This window comes from Felis catus, chromosome F1 (genome assembly GCF_018350175.1).
Source record: "Felis catus isolate Fca126 chromosome F1, F.catus_Fca126_mat1.0, whole genome shotgun sequence".
In the NCBI taxonomy this organism is placed as follows: domain Eukaryota; kingdom Metazoa; phylum Chordata; class Mammalia; order Carnivora; family Felidae; genus Felis; species Felis catus.
In genome coordinates, this window is record NC_058384.1 from 24,399,971 (window position 1) to 24,419,072 (window position 19,102).

At 38.8% G+C, this 19,102-nt stretch overlaps 1 protein-coding gene across 2 annotated transcripts in view; it reads right to left on the bottom strand.

The window, feature by feature from the left end:
* The window catches only part of RGL1 (ral guanine nucleotide dissociation stimulator like 1), a 259,274-nt gene that overhangs the window by 150,548 nt on the left and 89,624 nt on the right, over window positions 1–19,102 (bottom strand). For both annotated transcript variants that reach the window (XM_045048923.1, XM_011291000.4), the window contains exon 2: window positions 12,051–12,214. In XM_045048923.1, the coding sequence (XP_044904858.1) occupies window positions 12,051–12,182 (132 nt within the window). In that variant the 5' untranslated portion in view covers window positions 12,183–12,214. The remainder of the gene's footprint in view (window positions 1–12,050; window positions 12,215–19,102) is intronic.

The window sequence follows — 19,102 nt, forward strand, 5'->3', positions numbered from 1 at the left end:
TGCTTACTATGGGTCATGTGCCACTATCTCATAAATGTGCAGAAAATTAAGTGAATCGGGGCACTGCATTCACTAGCATTCTGGTTAATTTAGCTAAAGAATAAGAATTAAGGGTGGCATAATGCCACGGATGTTTCTTCACTGCAAAAGAAACATGCAACCATGGAAGCAGTGAGAAAATAGCATTAAGAGACTGAATAGGCCCCCGACTGGTTAAAGATGACTAACAGACACGCTACATTCTGACTAGATAGCCCCAGAAAGTTTCTCCTATTTCTACAATGACTGGTTGTGACATGAAAAGATTTTACAAGGTGACTAGATATTTAAGAGTCATATTTTAAAGCTGGCTGTCACTTATGATTTCTACAGTGTCCGGTGTTTTTGTGTTCACAATTGAAAAAAAATGAAACCTAGGGATGAATAATGTGGCTCTTTTCTCCATATATCTTCTCAGCTCTCAGTTCAAATTTTTTTTTAAGTTTATTTATGCTGACTGGGGTGGGTAGGGGCAGAGAGAGTGGAAGAGAGAGACTCCCAACCAGGTTCTGCTCAGCGTAGAGCCGAACGCATAACTCGAACTCACGAACAGTGAGATCATGACCTGAGCTGAAATCAAGAGTTGGACACTTAACCCACTGAGCCACCCAGCCGCCCCTCAGTTCAAATTCTTACGGTTGCTTAACGGTCAGCACCTGCATGGCTCTATAGTTCCAGTGTGACCTAGTTAAGCCTCTGCATCTTCCTCCATGTGGTCCCTGCCTCCCTTCAGAAAAGGGGATGCCACCATTGGGCGCCTGGGTGGCTCAGTCAGTTAAGCGTCTGACTCTTGGTTTTGGCTCAGGTCATGATCTCACAGTTTCATGAGTTCAAGCCCCCTGACAGGCTCTGCACTGAGAGCATGAGCCTGCTTGAGATTCTCTCCCTCTCTCTCTCTCTCTCTCTGCCCCTCCCTCACTTGCTCTGTCTTGATCTCTCTCAAAATAAACAAACAAACAAACAAACTTAAAAAAAAAAAGAAAGCAAAGGGATGACACCTTGCTCCCTGCCCAAAAGGGATGGTTTGTCCTTGTGTGTATACTTTGTATCAAGAGACTTGCTACATTTCTGCCAGTAAGTCCTGTGCATGTGGGAATCACTGGCCTTCTGTGTCAGTGTTGTCAGTACTTTGAACTTCTCTTAGCAAATTGTAATACTACTGGACTCCCAGTTGAAATCCTGGCTCCGGCTTTTGCTTTCACAGATCTACCACCCGCAACAACGCCTTAAAAATAACATCTCCTCCCACCTTGATATGGCATGATTCTTCCATCACAATGTTTCCAGTCTCTGCCATTTTTAGCTTCCCTGATCAACATTTTTACTCTGAAACAATTCAGATCTGTTCTTGGGCTGCATTCATCCTACTTCAGATGAAAGTTTTGAGGCAACAGTGAGTTCGTTTGTAAACACGATTTGACCATAAGGGTGAACAAGAGTGGGAGGAGAGGGTATTCAGCTTACTGAGGACTCCTTTCATCAAGCTATTTGCTTTTATTGTCACTGTATTTTTACCAAACGCGTATGTTGTTTATTTCTCAGAAATCCAATAAAATTGTAATGGGCTCCTCTTATTGGCAAGTACAAACCACAGGATACCACATACAGTTCTGGGCCTTGGGTCTACCCTTTTATATCAGAGAAAATATCACCAACCAACCCCTACCCCCACCCCCCGCCCCTGCCAAATTCTGTCACTTGGGTGTTCTCAGGTGCTCTTATCAACATGTGAGATGGTGGTTTATCTGTCCGTTCCTTTGTTCATTCATTAGTTCATTCAACCAACATCTCAACACTGCAGTGATGTAATCTGAATAAGACAGACACAGTTCCTCCTGTTAGGAGCTCATTGTACACTAGAAAAGATTCTGAAATAAGCATTTGCCATATAATGTGACAAATGTATATAAAGAGGACACCAAGGGCTTTCTAAAAAAGAGTAAGGGGAAAATGGCAAGGGCACACAACATGGTCTGTGGAGATGGAAGACAATTCCTAGAGTCTGAGGAATGAGTAAATGCCAACTAGGAAAGGGGAAGGAAGGGCACTCTAAACAGAGAGAACAGCACGATGTGTAAAGACATTGGGGCTACTGACATCGGAATTAAATTCTTTAAAGGGTGCTCATCTTTTACAATCAGCAATGCCCCACCCCTCAATCTTTACCTCACTGAAATTTTCTTCATCTATAAAGTTTCCTGACAGTCCTAGATCAGGATTTCCATTAAGTAAATCAGGTGAATATCTCAGATTCCAGGTCACAGAAGAAGAGTTCATAGCGAAGGATTTCAACTGTTTCCTCTCCTGGGCCCCTGAGAAAGGATGGGCCTTTAAAATAGTTAGTCACTGTGGTGGGAAGACATGCAACCTCTCCCCAACACTCTACATTTATAATCCAAGAACAAATTTAAATAATGTCATTTCTTCCTCGTATTTGCATCCTAAAAGGGGAAATGGGATTAAAGGACTGAAGACACTTCCTTTCCCTTTCATAGGAACAATTTCAGTTGGTAAGCTCTTCTCCCCCATCCCCTGCCTGTTTACTGCCTCATGCCAAGCTTCTCCTGACACAATGGGGTTTTCAAGGGAATAAAAAGAGATCCTGAAGTTTACAGTGAACACATTGTGGAAAACAATGGCCTGAAACAAAACTGCTTTGCAAACTTTTTCTTGGAGATTTAAGATCCCCATGAATGCAAGCCCCATGAATGAAAGACTTTGAGGCCCTCAAGAAACTGGTTTCCTTCCTTCCTTCCTTCCTTCCTTCCTTCCTTCCTTCCTTCCTTCCTTCCTTTCTTCCTTCCCTCCTTCCTTCCCTCCTTCCTAAATTTACCTAGAGTTTCCTGTACTCTCTATCAAAATGCAAAGAAATGTTCATGTCTGGTATAGTGAACGCAGGGTTTGTTCTAGAACTGGGAGCCAAACAGAGCAGGCTAAATTGGTTACAAAGTGTCTACGAGATTTTTACAGGAGAAAGCTATCTTCATATCAATCCTGTCTTATTTTATCATCTTAGAAGGGTTTGCTTTCCCACTCAAATCATCACCTGAGCAACTTGAATCAGCAGCCAGTATAACACAAGCTTTAGAACCTAGCCTGTCCTCTCTGATTCTTGGCCACTGCCCCTGAGGGGCACACCTCACACACAGGGTAAGGGGGGAGGAAGCTAAGTGGTTCTAAAACACACACATCTGACCACTACCCCAAAATTATTTGTGTATCTCAACACAATGCCATTCAGTTGGGTTGACTGTCTTCCTGCCTGAAGGATCACTCTGTAGGAACTTTAGTGAGGGTAGTCTCATTAGAGTCAGGCAATCGTGTCCATCAGTTCAAGTTTCTATAGTCATTTAACCACATAGAAAGGCTCCTGGAGTGTGGGGACTTCCAAAATGCGGGGAAATCCTAAATTCTGATAGCAGGAGTAAAAGCAACTACTGTACAACTGATAGGCCAATATAGTGTAACACTTTGTACTCCGCCCTCCTCACAGATTCATTCCCCAATAGAAGTCTACATCTATTGCTTATTATGTAGAAGGCACTATTCTAAGCATTATACACATTATAATTCAATTCATTCTCACAACAATCTTACTAGAATATCATTTTTATAGATGAAGAAATTGAAGTACAGAGAGATTAAGAAATGTGACAAGTTCACATAGCAAGTCTGGTTCCAGAGTCCGCGTTCTTAGTCCCTCTGTATACTTTCTGTATTCAATATTTATTAAGTACCCACTATGTGCCAAACACTGTAAATAGTATTGGGCATATATAGGTGAATATGACAGAGGCTCTGGCCTTGAGGAGCTGACATTCTAGTTTGGGAGACAGCAATATATAAATACAAGTACCTTTCATTTGATGGGTCTTACAAGGTAGATAAGCAGAGGTGTTGTGAGACCACACAGCGTGGTCACTAACCCTGACCAGAGGGGTCAAGGATATCTTCTGTGAAGAGGTGATACATAAGCACCTTTTCACACCAACACTGAAATGTAACTACAATGAAAGTTTTGATATCCAGAATGTCCCCATCCCCCACCCCGTGGTTTAGACTGTGAAACTTATTCAAAATGTCTTGTGCCGTAACTCAAACGGTCTTACACTGGGCGACGTGGGGCTCTGGCAACAAGAGCCGATGGATAAAAATAAGAAGCTACAAATTTGGTAGATTGGAGCTAGAGGGACCCCTTGATAAAAAGTGTGTGCCCCATGGTAATAACCTGTTTGGTGAGCAGTGTCTCAAGGGCATAGGAAAACACTGATGTGATTCTGACAGGTTTTAATGTCCAAGGAAGCAACAAGAGCTCAGGAAATGGGTGAAAAAATCCAGCTTCCAAACAATCGGACTGTTCACAATTGGGCCCCAATCAACAGCTTGGAGCATGTAGAGCAGAGCTCTGCTGTGCAGAAATGAGCGCTACAAAGAGTTTAGCAGAGTTTTAGGGCTCCATTTCAATAGGATGAGGTTAAGGGCCGGGTGCAGCCTCCATGAGACCCTGGGATATTATACGAGAGAACGGAGATGGAAGCCCAGGCACACACACGGGGACAGCACTCTGAGGAATGAAGAAAGCTATGAGTCGGTGGGTACATTGGTGTTTACTCCCACCAGACGTTGCAGAGCCAAGCTCTATGAAAGCAAGCCTGGTAGCATTTATTGAGCTAAGGACGCTGTGTGCCCTGGCCAGGATGAGTTAAAGTCTGGGCAAGGAAACCAAATGTAGAATCAGATTGATTTAAACAACTTTAGTGAGAACAAACTGAGGGCCGATGGGGGGGTGGGAGGGAGGGGAGGGTGGGTGATGGGCATTGAAGAGGGCATCTTTTGGGATGAGCACTGGGTGTTGTATGGAAACCAATTTGACAATAAATTTCATATATTAAAAAGAAAAATAAACAACTTTGGTAGACAACTTCATGAGTAAATAAGAGTATACAAATGAAGAGAGACAAACTTGAGTTTGAATGTTACTCTGCCACTTACCATATGTATCTGTGAGCATATGCCTTAATCTCTAATCTTCAAAATCCTTATGAAATATATACCTTTGGCTGTGACCATTAAATATATTAATGGATATAAAAGTGCCAACTATATATAATTCTTGACCCAGGGAAGGTGCTCAATCAATGATATTTTCCCTCCCCTACAAACCCCAATTGAATATTATTCAGTCTCAAAATTCCATTTCCTGCTACTGATGATACATCCACTTTATTCATTCCAGCAAAAATACTTCAAGGCATTTTTATATATTAATAACTTCCTAAGCAGGACATTTCTATCCCATTGCCTCACACTAAAATTTGTGGCAGAGCTTAAAAGAAATTCATTCAGAATCCCAAAGAAGAACCCTAATTCTGTCATCGAACCATAGCCTTTAGGCTCAACAAAGAGCTGGCTCTAAAAAGATTACTGCAATGCACCCCTACTGCTTATCCAAATTGTCATCTACTTTTGTATTTTAATTCTCTCTCTTCCTGTCCCTCAGATGAGTGTGATTTAATCTCCAAAGCATGCACGATGAACACATTACTATTTCTTCCTCCAAGAATGTGATGTTACAATGTGGGGCCCCATTCCTGAGCTGGATAGAGAGGAAGAGGTCAGATGTCCAGTCTCCATACAGGCATTCACTAGTTTCATTTCACACAGAGAACATCTCTGTTCCATAGCCACAGATAACATTGCTTATCTTGGCAGCCTTCTCACAAATGTAAAACATTGGATACAGATAAGTCCAGTGGCATGGCAGATGACTCAATGAAAATTCAATCAGCAACGACCAAAAAAAAAAAAAAAAAATCACCACTACTTAGTGCTATTTTATGGTGAATCAAATGAATCACCTCTGTACTCACAGACGGCAATATTTTGGTGGATGTTACAATTGAGAGAAACAACATATTACCATACTACTGAGAAATAATGATTATATGGTCACATAAATACTATGAAAACGATTCATCAATTAATCAGGTTTTTATTTCAACCTGTGTCCAGCAGTATGCCAGTGCTTTGGGTTTATAGCGCTGTAGAATTAAAACTAATGAACATGATCTTAAGGACAGACTGTTTAGTTGAAGTGAGAGAGTCCCCATCCTGAAAAAAGAACAACCCCACATAATTCCCCCATTGAGCACAGATTAGCACAATGTAGATAAAAAAGAAAGAGACCAAGGTGAACTAGAAGGTTTCAGAGTGTTCGAGCCATCCTTCACATGTCTGACAGAGTAACATTTCTAAATAACAGATCCTTTTTTTAAAACATTTTTTAATGTTTTTATTTATTTTTGAGACAGAGAGAGACAGAGCATGAGCAGAGGAGGGGCAGAGAGAGGGGGAGACACAGAATCTGAAGCAGGCTCCAGGCTCCGAGCTGTCAGCACAGAGCCCAAGTGAGGCTCAAACTCACAAACCACAAGATCATGACCTGAGCCAAAATCAGATGCTTAACTGACTGAGCCACCCAGGCACCCCCTAAAAAACAAATCCAACCATGCCACTAGCGCCACCTAAAACGCTTCATTGACTTCCCAAGGCCCACAAGATAATTTCTGAGTTTCTGAGAGCACATAAGACTTTTCATTACTTGGTCCCTCTCAGTTTCATCTCTTGCCATCCCTTTTGTGCTACAAATGCTCCAAACTGCAGTACATTCTCTCTAATACTGCCTTTTACACACTTTTCTGTCTTCCAGGAATATTTTCTCCCATTCTTCTTCTAAAATCCCATTTGCTGGGATAATTTATGCTTTTCCTTTAAGAATGAACTCAAGTATTGGTCTATTATGTGATTAAGAAATAAACTTTTATTGTGTGAAGCCACTTAAAATTTTGACTGTGTTTGATACAGCATTAGTGTTCCTCTAACTAATACAGGTTTTATTACTTTAAACAACACACAGAAAACAGACAAAATCCAGGGCTGGCTCAAGAGAGAGAATCTACAGGAAATTCCACTGCATAAAACTAGGACCCCAAAATGTGATTCCCTCCACATTAAGGTGAACTAAGAAAGACATGCCCTCCATGACAGCACCAGGAAAATTACTTATCTTAAAATATGAATAGGGGCAGGGTTGGGTGGGTTGGGGAGGGGTGGGTTGGGGAGGAGGGAATCATTTCCCCTTGGAACTAATACCACAAATATACTCATCCACAGGCTTCCAGCCTGTATTCACATGGAGTAGTCTGAAAAACCTCAAGCTAAGAATTTACTTTAAAGTGACTTCTGGTTGGTAGTGTTCCCAGAAGTAAATGCAAATTCTCTATAGAGAAAATTCCCTTCATTCCAAGAAAAATGAATCCACAGTTGAAAATCATAAAACCCACAAAGAAAACATCACGTGCAAAAGCCAACAGAAAGAACACATAGCATAACAAGACCCACATTTATCAGCATTGCCGACTCAGAATATTATATTTAATATTATTTTTATTATATTTAATATTGTTAAGAAACACTCCTCCATGAGTCTCTCATTTCTTCCTAGCTTGCTTTGTATGCCAAAAGATCAAGGTCTGGCTGATCTTTACCAGACCATTTTTCAGGCCTGTGTTTGCAGCCTACTGTCAACTTTAAAGGATAAGGTAATACCTCCCCCCCAGGAGAAACTGCAGGCATATTCACTATCTACTATAAACTGGAAAGTTTCCCAAAGTCAGTGATCTTTTCCTAGAGAGGCGGTTACATAGGCCCTGCAGGAACTGCAACATAAGGAACCAAAACAAACATGCTGACATTCTGGCTACTGTTTCTTCTGTGCATAATAGTCTTTTGTCTCCGAGACAAGAGTCTCGTGTCTTTTTTCAGTATCTACACAACATTGGCAAGCTAACTTGCAAATACCATACAATTTCATAGCCTTTACAGTTCTTGACAAATAGTCTTTAAAAATAAAAATATGAATAGAAAGCAAGACACTAAAAAAAAGTACCAGAAAATTTTAAAACAGAACAGAACTTCTAGAAGTAAAAAACAGAATAATTGAAATTTAAAATTCAGTGTTTGAGTTAAAGAGCAAATTAGATACAATCGAAAAAAGAATTAGTGCATTAAAAGAATTTAAAATTAATCAGAATACCACACAGAGAGAAAAAAAAGATAGCAACTCTAAGAGAGAGGTTAAGGGCCATAAGCAAAGAATGAGAAAAACAAACATAAATCTTGGAGTTACAGAAGTAAAATGAAGCAAAAACAATTGTTTATTTGAAAAGAAAATTACAGAGATCTTTTCAGACTGATGAAAGATAACAATCCACATATTTGGGAAGCCCTATGAATTCCAAGAAGTTAAATAAAAAGAAATTCTCACCTCAACACAGAAGAATGAAACTACAAAATAGCAAAAATGTGGAGAAGGTTTAGATACCTATAAAAGACATTATATCCAAAGGAATAAAAATTAGACTTTTAGCTAGTTTGCAACAGAAACAATGGAAGGCAGAGGACAATGGATTATTTGTAATGTACTTAAAGAAAGTAACCTAGAATTCTATACCCACCTAAACTATCATTCTAAGAGTAGACTCCAAATAAAGGCATCTTCAGACAAAAAGAAAAAAGAAAAGAAAGACTGTTGCTATAGTTAGTTTCTCAGAAAAGTAAACTCTAAAAAAAAAAGAGAGAGGAAAAAGAAAAATTATCTAAGATGGACTTGAGATATATCAAGAATTGATGAGTAAAAGAATGAGATTCTATTTTATAACAACTAGATTGAAAAAATTAAGAAATCTGACAATTGTAGAAGTTGGCAAGGATGTAGAATAAGATAAATGTTATACACTGCTGGTGGGAGTGTAAATTGGTACTTATTTGAAAGCAGTACGGCAATAACTTGCAAAACTGAACTTGCACATACCCAACTACAAAATTTACCTAATAGGTAATAACCTAGAAAGATTCTTACACATAAGGCACTCTTATACCATGGAACAGACATGTATAAGGATCTTCATAGCAAATTGTTCATAATGCCAAAAAACTAAATAATTAAAATGTCCATGAATGTAACTGTGAATAAATAAACCATTGTATAACCACATAATGGAATATTATTCAACAGTGAAAACTAATGAATTACTACTAAAAATCTTAGAAACACATTAGTGACAGAAGCGAGTCACCAAAGTCAGATCTATATCATATATATCATATATATAACACTATATAACTAGCTTACATAACTAAACAATATTATTTGGAGATACATATATATTCAATAAAAACATTTAAACAGCTAAAGAACAATCAAACATAGATTTCAAGAAAATAGTTATCTTTGCAGGGAAAGGAATCAAGGGGACAGGATTGGAAGAATCCACATACGAGTTAGTTGTGACCTCACAAGTGTTTGTTTTAATATCATACTCTATAACTTACATGTATATTATTTTGTAGATATCAAATATTACAATGTAAATAAATTAACATTTTGCAAAAAAAGAAAGGAAAAGAAAAAAACTCCCTTAATATTAGTTATGAAAATCTTACAGCAAAGTGGTATAGTATAAAATACTGGAAGAGTGGAAGAGTCAAAGTGAAATATTGAAACATGCCCTTTAAAGCTGATAATTAGACAAGATATTCACTAAATATCATAAAGATGTTGATACTCCTAAATTAATCAACAAACTTATTTCAATCCCAATTGGGTTCCCAGCAGACTTTGCTTTTTCTTTATATTCTCAGAATTTGACGACAAGCTCATCCTAAATTCATATTGAAAATATAAGTTCCAAAAACAGCCAACACAATTTTGAAGAGCAATAATTCAGTGGAGGGACATGTCCTATTAGATATCCATGTTTCCTTTAAAGCTAAAAGGCTGAGGCAGTATCACATCAGCAGAGAGAGAATGTAAAGAAACAGGATACATGAGAACATTGCAAACTAAAGAAGAAATTATGGATGTTCAAAAATGGTACTAGGATAATTAATTATCCATATGGAAAAATTCATATTAGAACAAGAAGATCCCATTTCAAAACAATCAGATCAGCCAATATTTAAAGGTCTGATAATATCAGTAACTGGTGAGAATATGGAGCAAGGGGAATTCTCATATGCTGCTAGTGGGGATATAAACTCATGTCCTCGTCTTAGAAATCAATCTGATAATAACTAATAAAACTGAATATTTTCATACTTTATAATCCAGCAGGCCACTTGCAAATATCTATGCTAAATAAATGTATTCTACAACCTTGTATTGAAAAAAAAAATCCTAAAGATTAATGAGAATAACAAATAACAAATAACAAATTTGATTCAATCAATAGAAAATAAAAAGCAGTAAAATGTGAATAAGTTAGAAACACATATATCAAGCACAGAAAACAGGTAAGACAGACACCAAATATTAAGTTTTTTAAAAAAAGCAAGCTATAAAAGTAGATACCTAACATAAATCTTATACAAAACTTAAAAGATATAAATCAATACTACATATTGGATATGTGGATAATAGGTATATATTATATATATTGAAATATGCATAAGAATGATGAAAGGTTAATTCAGGAGAGGGATTACCTTGGGGAAAGGGGGAGAAGGATAAAATCGGGGGGCAGAGCCAGCCTTAGGGTGAGGCAAGCAAGGCACGTCAAAATATAAGGACGCATCAATTTTCATGTTTGCGCAAGTGCAGGACACAAACCTAAGAGTGAGTGCTTCCTTAAGTTTTGTGCCCTCAGCACCTCATTTATCTGACCATTGTCTTGGTCTTATTGGGTGGGATATGTAGAGACTTCAACTGCTCTCTAGGGAGTTTTATTCCTTAAAAAAAAAAAAAACACAAAACTTTTGGGCAGCTATCCCTACAGACAGGGTTTACATTTGCTTGGGCAGTATTCACATGCTTAAGACTGTAGTTGTTCTGTTACTTTCTTAAATTAGAACTGCCACAACATATGGATATTAGAGATGTGGATTCCAAACACACAAGTGCCGTGAGGACTTGCTATAATGATTTCTCATGGAAGTTTCTTTTCCTCTTTACATAATAACCAGGAAAAAGACATGTGACTAAGCTTGGCAGTTGTAAGAATAAAGAGGGGGTGGGGAAAAGACTGGAATTTATACCAGGAATAGTACCCTGAGCAGCTCTTGCTGACTTGGCTCCTACCTTCTTTCCAAGCCTAGTTTCCTCCCTTCCTTCCTTCCTTCCTTCCTTCCTTCCTTCCTTCCTTCCTTCCTCTTTCTTTCTTTTTCTTTCTTTCTTTCTTTCCTCCTTCTTCTCTTTCTTTCTTTCTTTCTTTCATGTTTTCTTTCCTTATTTTATTTTAATTGATTTTATTAAAGTTTATTTATTTATTTATGTTGAGAGAGAGACAGCACATGTCAGCAGGGGGAGGGGTAGAGAGAGGAGAAAAGAGAGAGAATCCCAAGCAGGCTCGACACTGTAAACACAGAACCTGACATGGGGCTTGATCTCACAAATTGTGAGATCATAACCTGAGCTGAAATCAAGAGTTGGATGCTCAACTGACTGAACCATACAGGCACAGCTCCAAGTCTAGTTTACATCAACCTCTCATCAATTCTTTGAGCCTCCCAATACCTTCCAATAATTTCTCATTTTCCTTTGTCAGAGTTAATCTCTGTTGCCTGCAACCAGAGAGCCTTAACTGATACACTTAGCCTCATGCTGCCAAACAATGAATTGATATGATTCCACACATTATGATTGATCCTTAGGAATTAACTTTCTCACTATGATTTGATTTCCCATTTATGATTGGTGGGATTCTACAAGGAAAATGTCTACTTGGGTATTTGAAGCCCTACCTGTCAGGGCCATGTTTTGGCTAAATCACTGTGGAGTTATTAATGTCCAAGAGACACACCCCTGACCTACTGTTCACTGGGCATCAGTGTGCCAATTGCCCCTGAATAAAACTTTGCCAAACTGACCTGTGGTGTTGACTACATGAAGAATTAGAGTCTCAAGTCTAAGAAAATCCACATTGTACCAATTGAGTCATTTAGAGTTGCCTTACCTCCTCTGTCTTTAGAACTTCCCATATCCGCGCATGGTCCTCCACCAGCCAGTGTCCTGCACTCTCTCCCTTGGTGGAAAGTTTGAATTTAGACACCACTTGAGTAGGCTCTCCCACCGGTTTCTCCTCCATCTTGAAAGAGCCAGGCAGGAGGCATTACGGACCTGTGTGGAAGAATAAAGTGTGATCCAGGTTAAAGCATTAATTACCATAAAAGAAAGATACGAAGGCAAATTATCCTGCTTGATTTGTGGATAGCGAGACCACAGAAGACAGTGTCACAATAGGCATCAATTTCTACGGCCACTTTTCATATTTTAAATATTCATTATTGCTATTTTAAAGCAGGCTTCTTGGGGGAGGGATGCTTTTTGAGAAAGGATGAAGTGATAGAAATTTTAGAGAAAAGTACAAAGCGTCATCTGCCCAGTAAACCTATTTGTCACTTTGCTCTGGCCCCCTCAGGATGGGGGAGGGAAATGGGCAGGTGTAAGACAAGCCTGAGTGGAGCCTTCGTGTTTCCATGTCACGTATTGCACGTGGAAGAGACTCTGGTGTCAGAACTTTTCCTCTTCAAACATCTACTGAGTACTTGTTGATACGAGGCTCCGTGCTAGGCATACACAAATAATTTGGTAGTTTTGCTCTGAACCTTAAGAAGCTTAATGTTTCAGGGCAGAAGAAGCTATAAACAAGTAATCACAATATGGTGTCTTACATCATAGTGTGATAAATGCCATAATCATCATCTTTTCCAACTGCAGTGGAAGCACGGAGAAATATTCTCCTCAATATTTATTGACTACATCACCTTCCTGAGCCTCGGTTTCATCAGCAGTTGCTGTAAAGACAATATTTTAAAATTGACACCAATTCTATAAAGCCTAACTTCCTTGACATCTTTCCACCCACCACTGGCTTGTTTGGAATCACATCATGCCTGCTCCGTGCCATCCTGTCCTAAGGAATCGCCTTGCCTCCATTCAAGTCCCACTGAATCTATCCTTCTCAGGATCCTTTTTTTTTTTTTTTTTTTTTATGTGTATCTGATAAGGATGTTCCACCCACCTAAAACTTTTCCTAGAGAATAAAATCCCAACTCCTTACAATGGCAACCACAGACCTTTATGTCTGGCTTCCCCACTTCCCTTCTTCCGACACACTCAGCTGCATCCTCAGCCACTGTTCCAGCCATTTGAAGATATGTATGGATCTCAAATATATCTAGTACCTTTAGCCTTTGTTTGTGACATCTCCTCCCACCCCTGTTCCAAGGGAATAAAGACCTTTCCTCCTTGGTTAGTCTCCCTATATACTTTGGACAGATTTCTATTGTGCCTCCTGTTATACTTTATTATATTTCTTTGCTTTCAACTCTATTTCTACCTTTTGGTCTTTTAAGCATCTTGACACTAGAGATGGTGTCATATATAAATACTAGACAGATGTTTGATGAATTCGCTAATTCAGTAAATCATGAGAATCCAGAGAAAATGAGGCAACAGACCCAATATATTCAAATAACAGATGTGAAAGTCAAATGACCTCTTTTCTTTCACTTTTTTATGGATTTAGTGGGCTGTATGCTCTTCATAAGGAAGAGCCAAGTCTAACGTTCATCATGCATCCCCGAGCAGCTGATAGTGCAAGCTGAAATTGCTCATTAGTTAACGACAGACTAGTTTTCATGGAAATGTCTTCAAGGAATTAAGCATGTCTGCAAAAAGCAGGTCTTATGCTCACATAACCTACTGTCCAAATAAAGGTAAACAGAAATTGGCCTTGATAAGACGAGGAGGGTTGATTGACCAAGGATTTGAGAAAAGCATCTTCTGCAGTAGACTACTTCTCAGCCTCACATGCTCCACCTGGAAGCCATGGAAAGCAAGCCATCTGCTTGCAGAGAGCAGTGATGAGGAAACTGCTAACCAAAACCATCGTGCAATACGTGGAAACACGGAGCACTGAATACAAACCTACTAGGAACCAGGAAACAAAAGCTTTGTAATTAATGAACAAAGTTCATCTGAGAGGATATGCTAATAAATGATGCTGACACATACATGCAAGGAAATAAACAAAGGAAAATCATGTGGAGGTTTCAGTCCAAAAAAAGGAAATTAAAATAAACAAGCAAAATGGAAACAGGCCAGATAAGTAGGGAAGGAAATTCCATCATTGTTATTGGAGATAATACTGTAAACAACAAATAATAAATCAAAACAAAGTGGAAAAGCTACATAAAATGGCTTTGGCTGTATCCTTTGCATATCACGGAAACCTAAATGGACAAAACAGGCAAACTACAAAATCTCAGGGTGAACAATGGAACATCTGTAAGCGTAATGTATCCCAGTGACCCCATGGCTTTCACTCCACTGCTGCCCACAGCTGCTTTCTCATCGTTAGAGTGTGGGTGAGAGTTGGCAAATTTTCAGTGTCAGAGACTGAACTCTACTGTGTACTGACTTCCCACAGATTGTTTCTTGTCCTGTTTGGGAAGAAGATGCAATTCTGGGTTTTAAACCATTACAAAGCACTGGGTAACTAAGGATGGAAGCAGGGAGGCAGCCAGCTCCTAGGAGGCTCTTCAAGCATTTTGAGATCCTTCACCCCATCTGAGACTTGAGGTCTTTTCACCCATCCTCAGTATATCTCCTCACTCATTAAAAAAAAAAAAAAAAAAAAAAAAAAAAAAAAAAAAAAGACCATATATGCAACATATATTGAGCTCCCGTTGCACACCAGCCACTGTGCTAGGGTTTTTTGCATTATCTCTACTCCATATAATAACCCTGTAAGATAGACTTCACCATTTTACGGCAATGAAAAATTAGATACAATGCATCTAATATACTGGTAGAAAGTCATAGAATTCCTAAGTTTGTGCTTTCTCTCCTAGGCCACTTCAGCAGAACTTCAACCCTCACCTTCCACCCAACCATAACTGGTAGAATGAGACCTCCCTCTCCTGCCCTTTCCCCCACGGATTAGAGTTAAAGTGTCAGTGTCTTAGCTAACTGGTCCAATGGTAGCCACTTAAGAGATGGTCACATCTGATGAGTACCCAGGTAAAAGTGGAAAAGATACAGAGAGGGAAACATCCTGGAAAAAAAACAGAGCGTTCCTTTTTCTTCTTACTCCCATCCCAACGTCTTTTTTTATGAACTAATCTCTAAATCCAACATGGGGCTCCAATTCACAACCCCGAGATTAAGAGTCACAAGCTCTACCAACTGAGCCACTGGGCATCCCACCCCCATCTCAACTTCTGACCAGGGCAGGCTTTATAGGTGTGACCATGCTCAGAAGAGCCCTAGGTTTGATTGAATGCTTTGTCATTGCCTTGAACTTCTTAATTTTTGGACAAAGAGCCCTACATTTTCATTTTGCACTAGGCCCCCAAATTATATAGACAATCATGCTGCTGATCCACGTTTTTCCTCTTCAAATCTAAAGTTCCACTCCATACCTTCTTTAAACAATTCATACATTTATAGGTTTCCAATTTCCCTAAAATGAGCTGGAAGTCTGTAGAGTGGGGCCGTTTTTCATTAGAATTAAAACAAGAGGCATATGTAAACCCTCTACCTCTGACACGCTGCATATCTTAGAGTTGAACTCCTGCCTTCCTTTTGAAAACACATGGTCAAGGCTTACAAGCCACCTTCCATGCAAATACCGCTAATACAAGCCATTCAATGATTAAGATGAAATCACTATAAACCTAAAGGCAGAATCTTCAATTCCACTTAATAGTTGGTCGAAAATATCATAAGCCTATGAGCTTTTTTGGAACTCAGTTTTGAAAAACTGTCATCCTAAAATACTTGATACCCAAAACAAACAAAAAAATCTTTAAACCACTGGAAGATGACATCACTCTAAGTTTGAGATGGAGTGGAGAAAAGCAACTATATGTATATAAAGGCAAATATCTGGTCAGAGAGCAGATAGAAGCAAAATCGAGCTGAAATTTTTAAAAAGAAAATTGCTGGAGAAATGCCTTTTCTAATTGTAAAAGGCTCATGACGGTAAACTGTCTCTACTTCATGAAACAGGAAAGCGAAATAAGAACAGGGAAGACAAGTCTGGTGCAATGGAAGACAGATGCTTTCACTTGACACTGAGAAACAATTTGCAGATGAGAAAAGCTATGTGAGGGTTCCAGAGGTCACTTTGCTTCAAATCCTAGAGCCCTAATTTTCCCACCAAAGCCAAAACATGTTGCGTTGTGTTTTGTTTTGTTTCGTTTTGTCTCCAGTTTGGTTAAATTCAAAGATCATTCTAACCAATACTTACAAATCGTAGTTGTCTTATAAGAAATTGATAGCAGTTACAAGTTGGTGAAAATAACTTGTCATTATAATTATATAAATAATCAAAAAATAACCACATGATTATTATCAATGAGAAAGTAGGCATTTCCTTACATTAACTTCTTTACATTTTGTGCTTTTAAGGTCTGTATTTTTCCTTTAAAATATTTACTATACTATGCTTATGGTAAAATATATATATAATATGCAATACCACTTCTCCCATTCCTTCAAAAGTAATCACTGACCGGAGGTCATAACATTTTCTATGGTCATAACAAGGGACCCAGTTGATGGCCCCATATTCTAAACAGTCATTAAGTGCCAAAAGCAAATAAGCAGCCCCTTAGCGGCTAATCTTAAAAACATAAATACTAAATGATAATCTAAAAACATAAAAATTTGCCATTACTAGTGTCTGTTCTCGCCATTTGATAAAAATTATCCGTATTTCTCATGGATACAAACTTTCTGAAGCATGGCTTTAAAAATAAGGGCTAGGGCACAATTTCACTGAAAGCTGTATTTATTTTACTAATCCCCTTGCCAGACTTTGTTTGATAAGTCAATCTCTACTTTATTGAATTTGACTTTCCCTCCTATCTCAGTAAATAATATATGAGACATCCCTCTAAACCATTATCTTTTTCCTTCCCTCTCTTCCTTACATATTTTTGGAAGGGAATATTCAGAACCTACTTAATATTCAGAACCTTACTGGAATGGTTTCGTGTTTCTAGCCTTTATCTATTAGGGCCCTGCTTCTCTTCTGCCCCTACAGATTCCCTCATAGGCATTAATAATACAGTATCTCTACTTTATTCCCTTTACACACATAAACCCTTGCTCTGCCTGAAGAAATCTTTTGATTTTGTAACTTGATTCGGATTTCTCCTAATCTTGAAAATGTCTGGTATTTGCCCTGTTCCAGTCTTTTCCCATGATTACTTGAGTTTCTGCTCTTTCTTTCCTCCTACTTCTCCTTTCTCCCATCTTCATTCTTCTTCCCAATGAGCTCATGACCTATCCAGATAAGACAGGTTTCTTTATCTGTGATTATCGCCAACTCTTCCACCTGAAAGTCTATGTATCAAGAACAGTCTTTGCATTTTAGTTTTATTTAAAGGGTTCAGAATGGCATAGTACCAAGTACACTGGAATTCTAGTCAGAAGACTGTTGTTCAAATCATAAGATTACAGTAAGTCCTCTACGTAATCCTTGGGCAAACCATTTCACTGTTCTCAGCCTCAGTTTCCTCATCTTTAACATGAATAAATAGACTAGAAGACTGCTGAGACCTCTTACTGATATCAAATAAAGTACTCACCTCCCCCCAAATGTGGAAAACAAAACTAATATACATTGAAGTATTTTTCTAGAACTGAGGGATTTATACTACCAAACATAATGGTGAAAAGTTCTGATTTCTATGGGCCACTCACATATTATACTTATTCCTACATGATGCATGCATTCACCACTCAGAAGTCAAACAAACAGTACGATGTTATCATAGCCCCTTGGCATTCGTGGATTTAACACCTGAGGTGTGACTCTTTAAGAACAACTCGAAATCCTCTGACATGTAGTCAACTCTAAGTTTGCTGAGGCTTTGTAAGGTTGATGTTTGGGTGAGCTCAACAATGCTTAGCATTCAAATCCTGGCTCGGTGGCAGACTTCCCTAGTCATGATTGCTGTTGTGGTATTCATAAACTGGGGCATCCAAGAAGGTCTTAAAGATACAGCCTTCCTAGTTGTGGGGTGCATCATAGTGGTCCTTTCCTTCTGAAAACACAGACAAAAGCATCTGTCTAGAATCCAGGATTTCCATGCAGAAATGGAAACTGGAGCACAGAGAGACACCAGACAGGAAGAACTCCAGGGAGCCATGGCATACAGAGATTTCTAGCGCTGAGCAGCATTCGTCCTGGGGAGCAGGCACATCAGATTGCTTCAAAGGAATACTGAAGGTCGGTTGTGTTTGAAGGGACAGTTTATGACAACGTATTAGAAGGGAAACAGGTCTTCGTTATCTCCTCCTCTCTGGAAAATCAAGAGCATTCTAGTCTCAATTAGGCAACTCACTTATATTCTGCATATTGCTTTCTTTTGCTCTTCTCAATTTACTCTGGTCTCCCCTGCAGGACTGCCAGCTCTTTGAGAGAAAGACTGGCCGTAAATGCATCAGATTCCTTCAATTTTTTAAAAAAGCTCAATCACCCTTTCAAAAAAAATTTTTTTTTATTTTCCTTCCATTAAGAAAAAAACAACGCTTCACCGGAATAACAGTTTAAGCATTTACTATTATGATGTATTTTGGAACAAATGTCAATCATTGGGCAACCATTTTCAAAGGAATTTTAATTATGTGCTGTCTTACTGAATACTGGGCAAGGTTGCACAACACTCTGTGGAATCAGACATGACTTTCTCTGAGAGCAACTGTCTCCTGTTAAATGTAGAAAATTGAAGAAGTGCAAGACATTCCTGCTTCATTCAAGTCGATAGTTTTTAAAGGCTGGTCCAACTGCGCTTCAGGCTTGGTGTGCTACCCTCCCCCCCGCCCCGCCCCGACACATACACACACTGATAGTACTTGGCAGAAGTTTTTAATAATAATTCAAAAAAAAGAAAAAAAGAAAAACCCCAGACAGGGTTTGTACTACCCTTGTGAACCTCCCTGGAGAAATGCTGCTCTTTGCTCAGCAATTCCTGCTCAGCACAGAAAGCC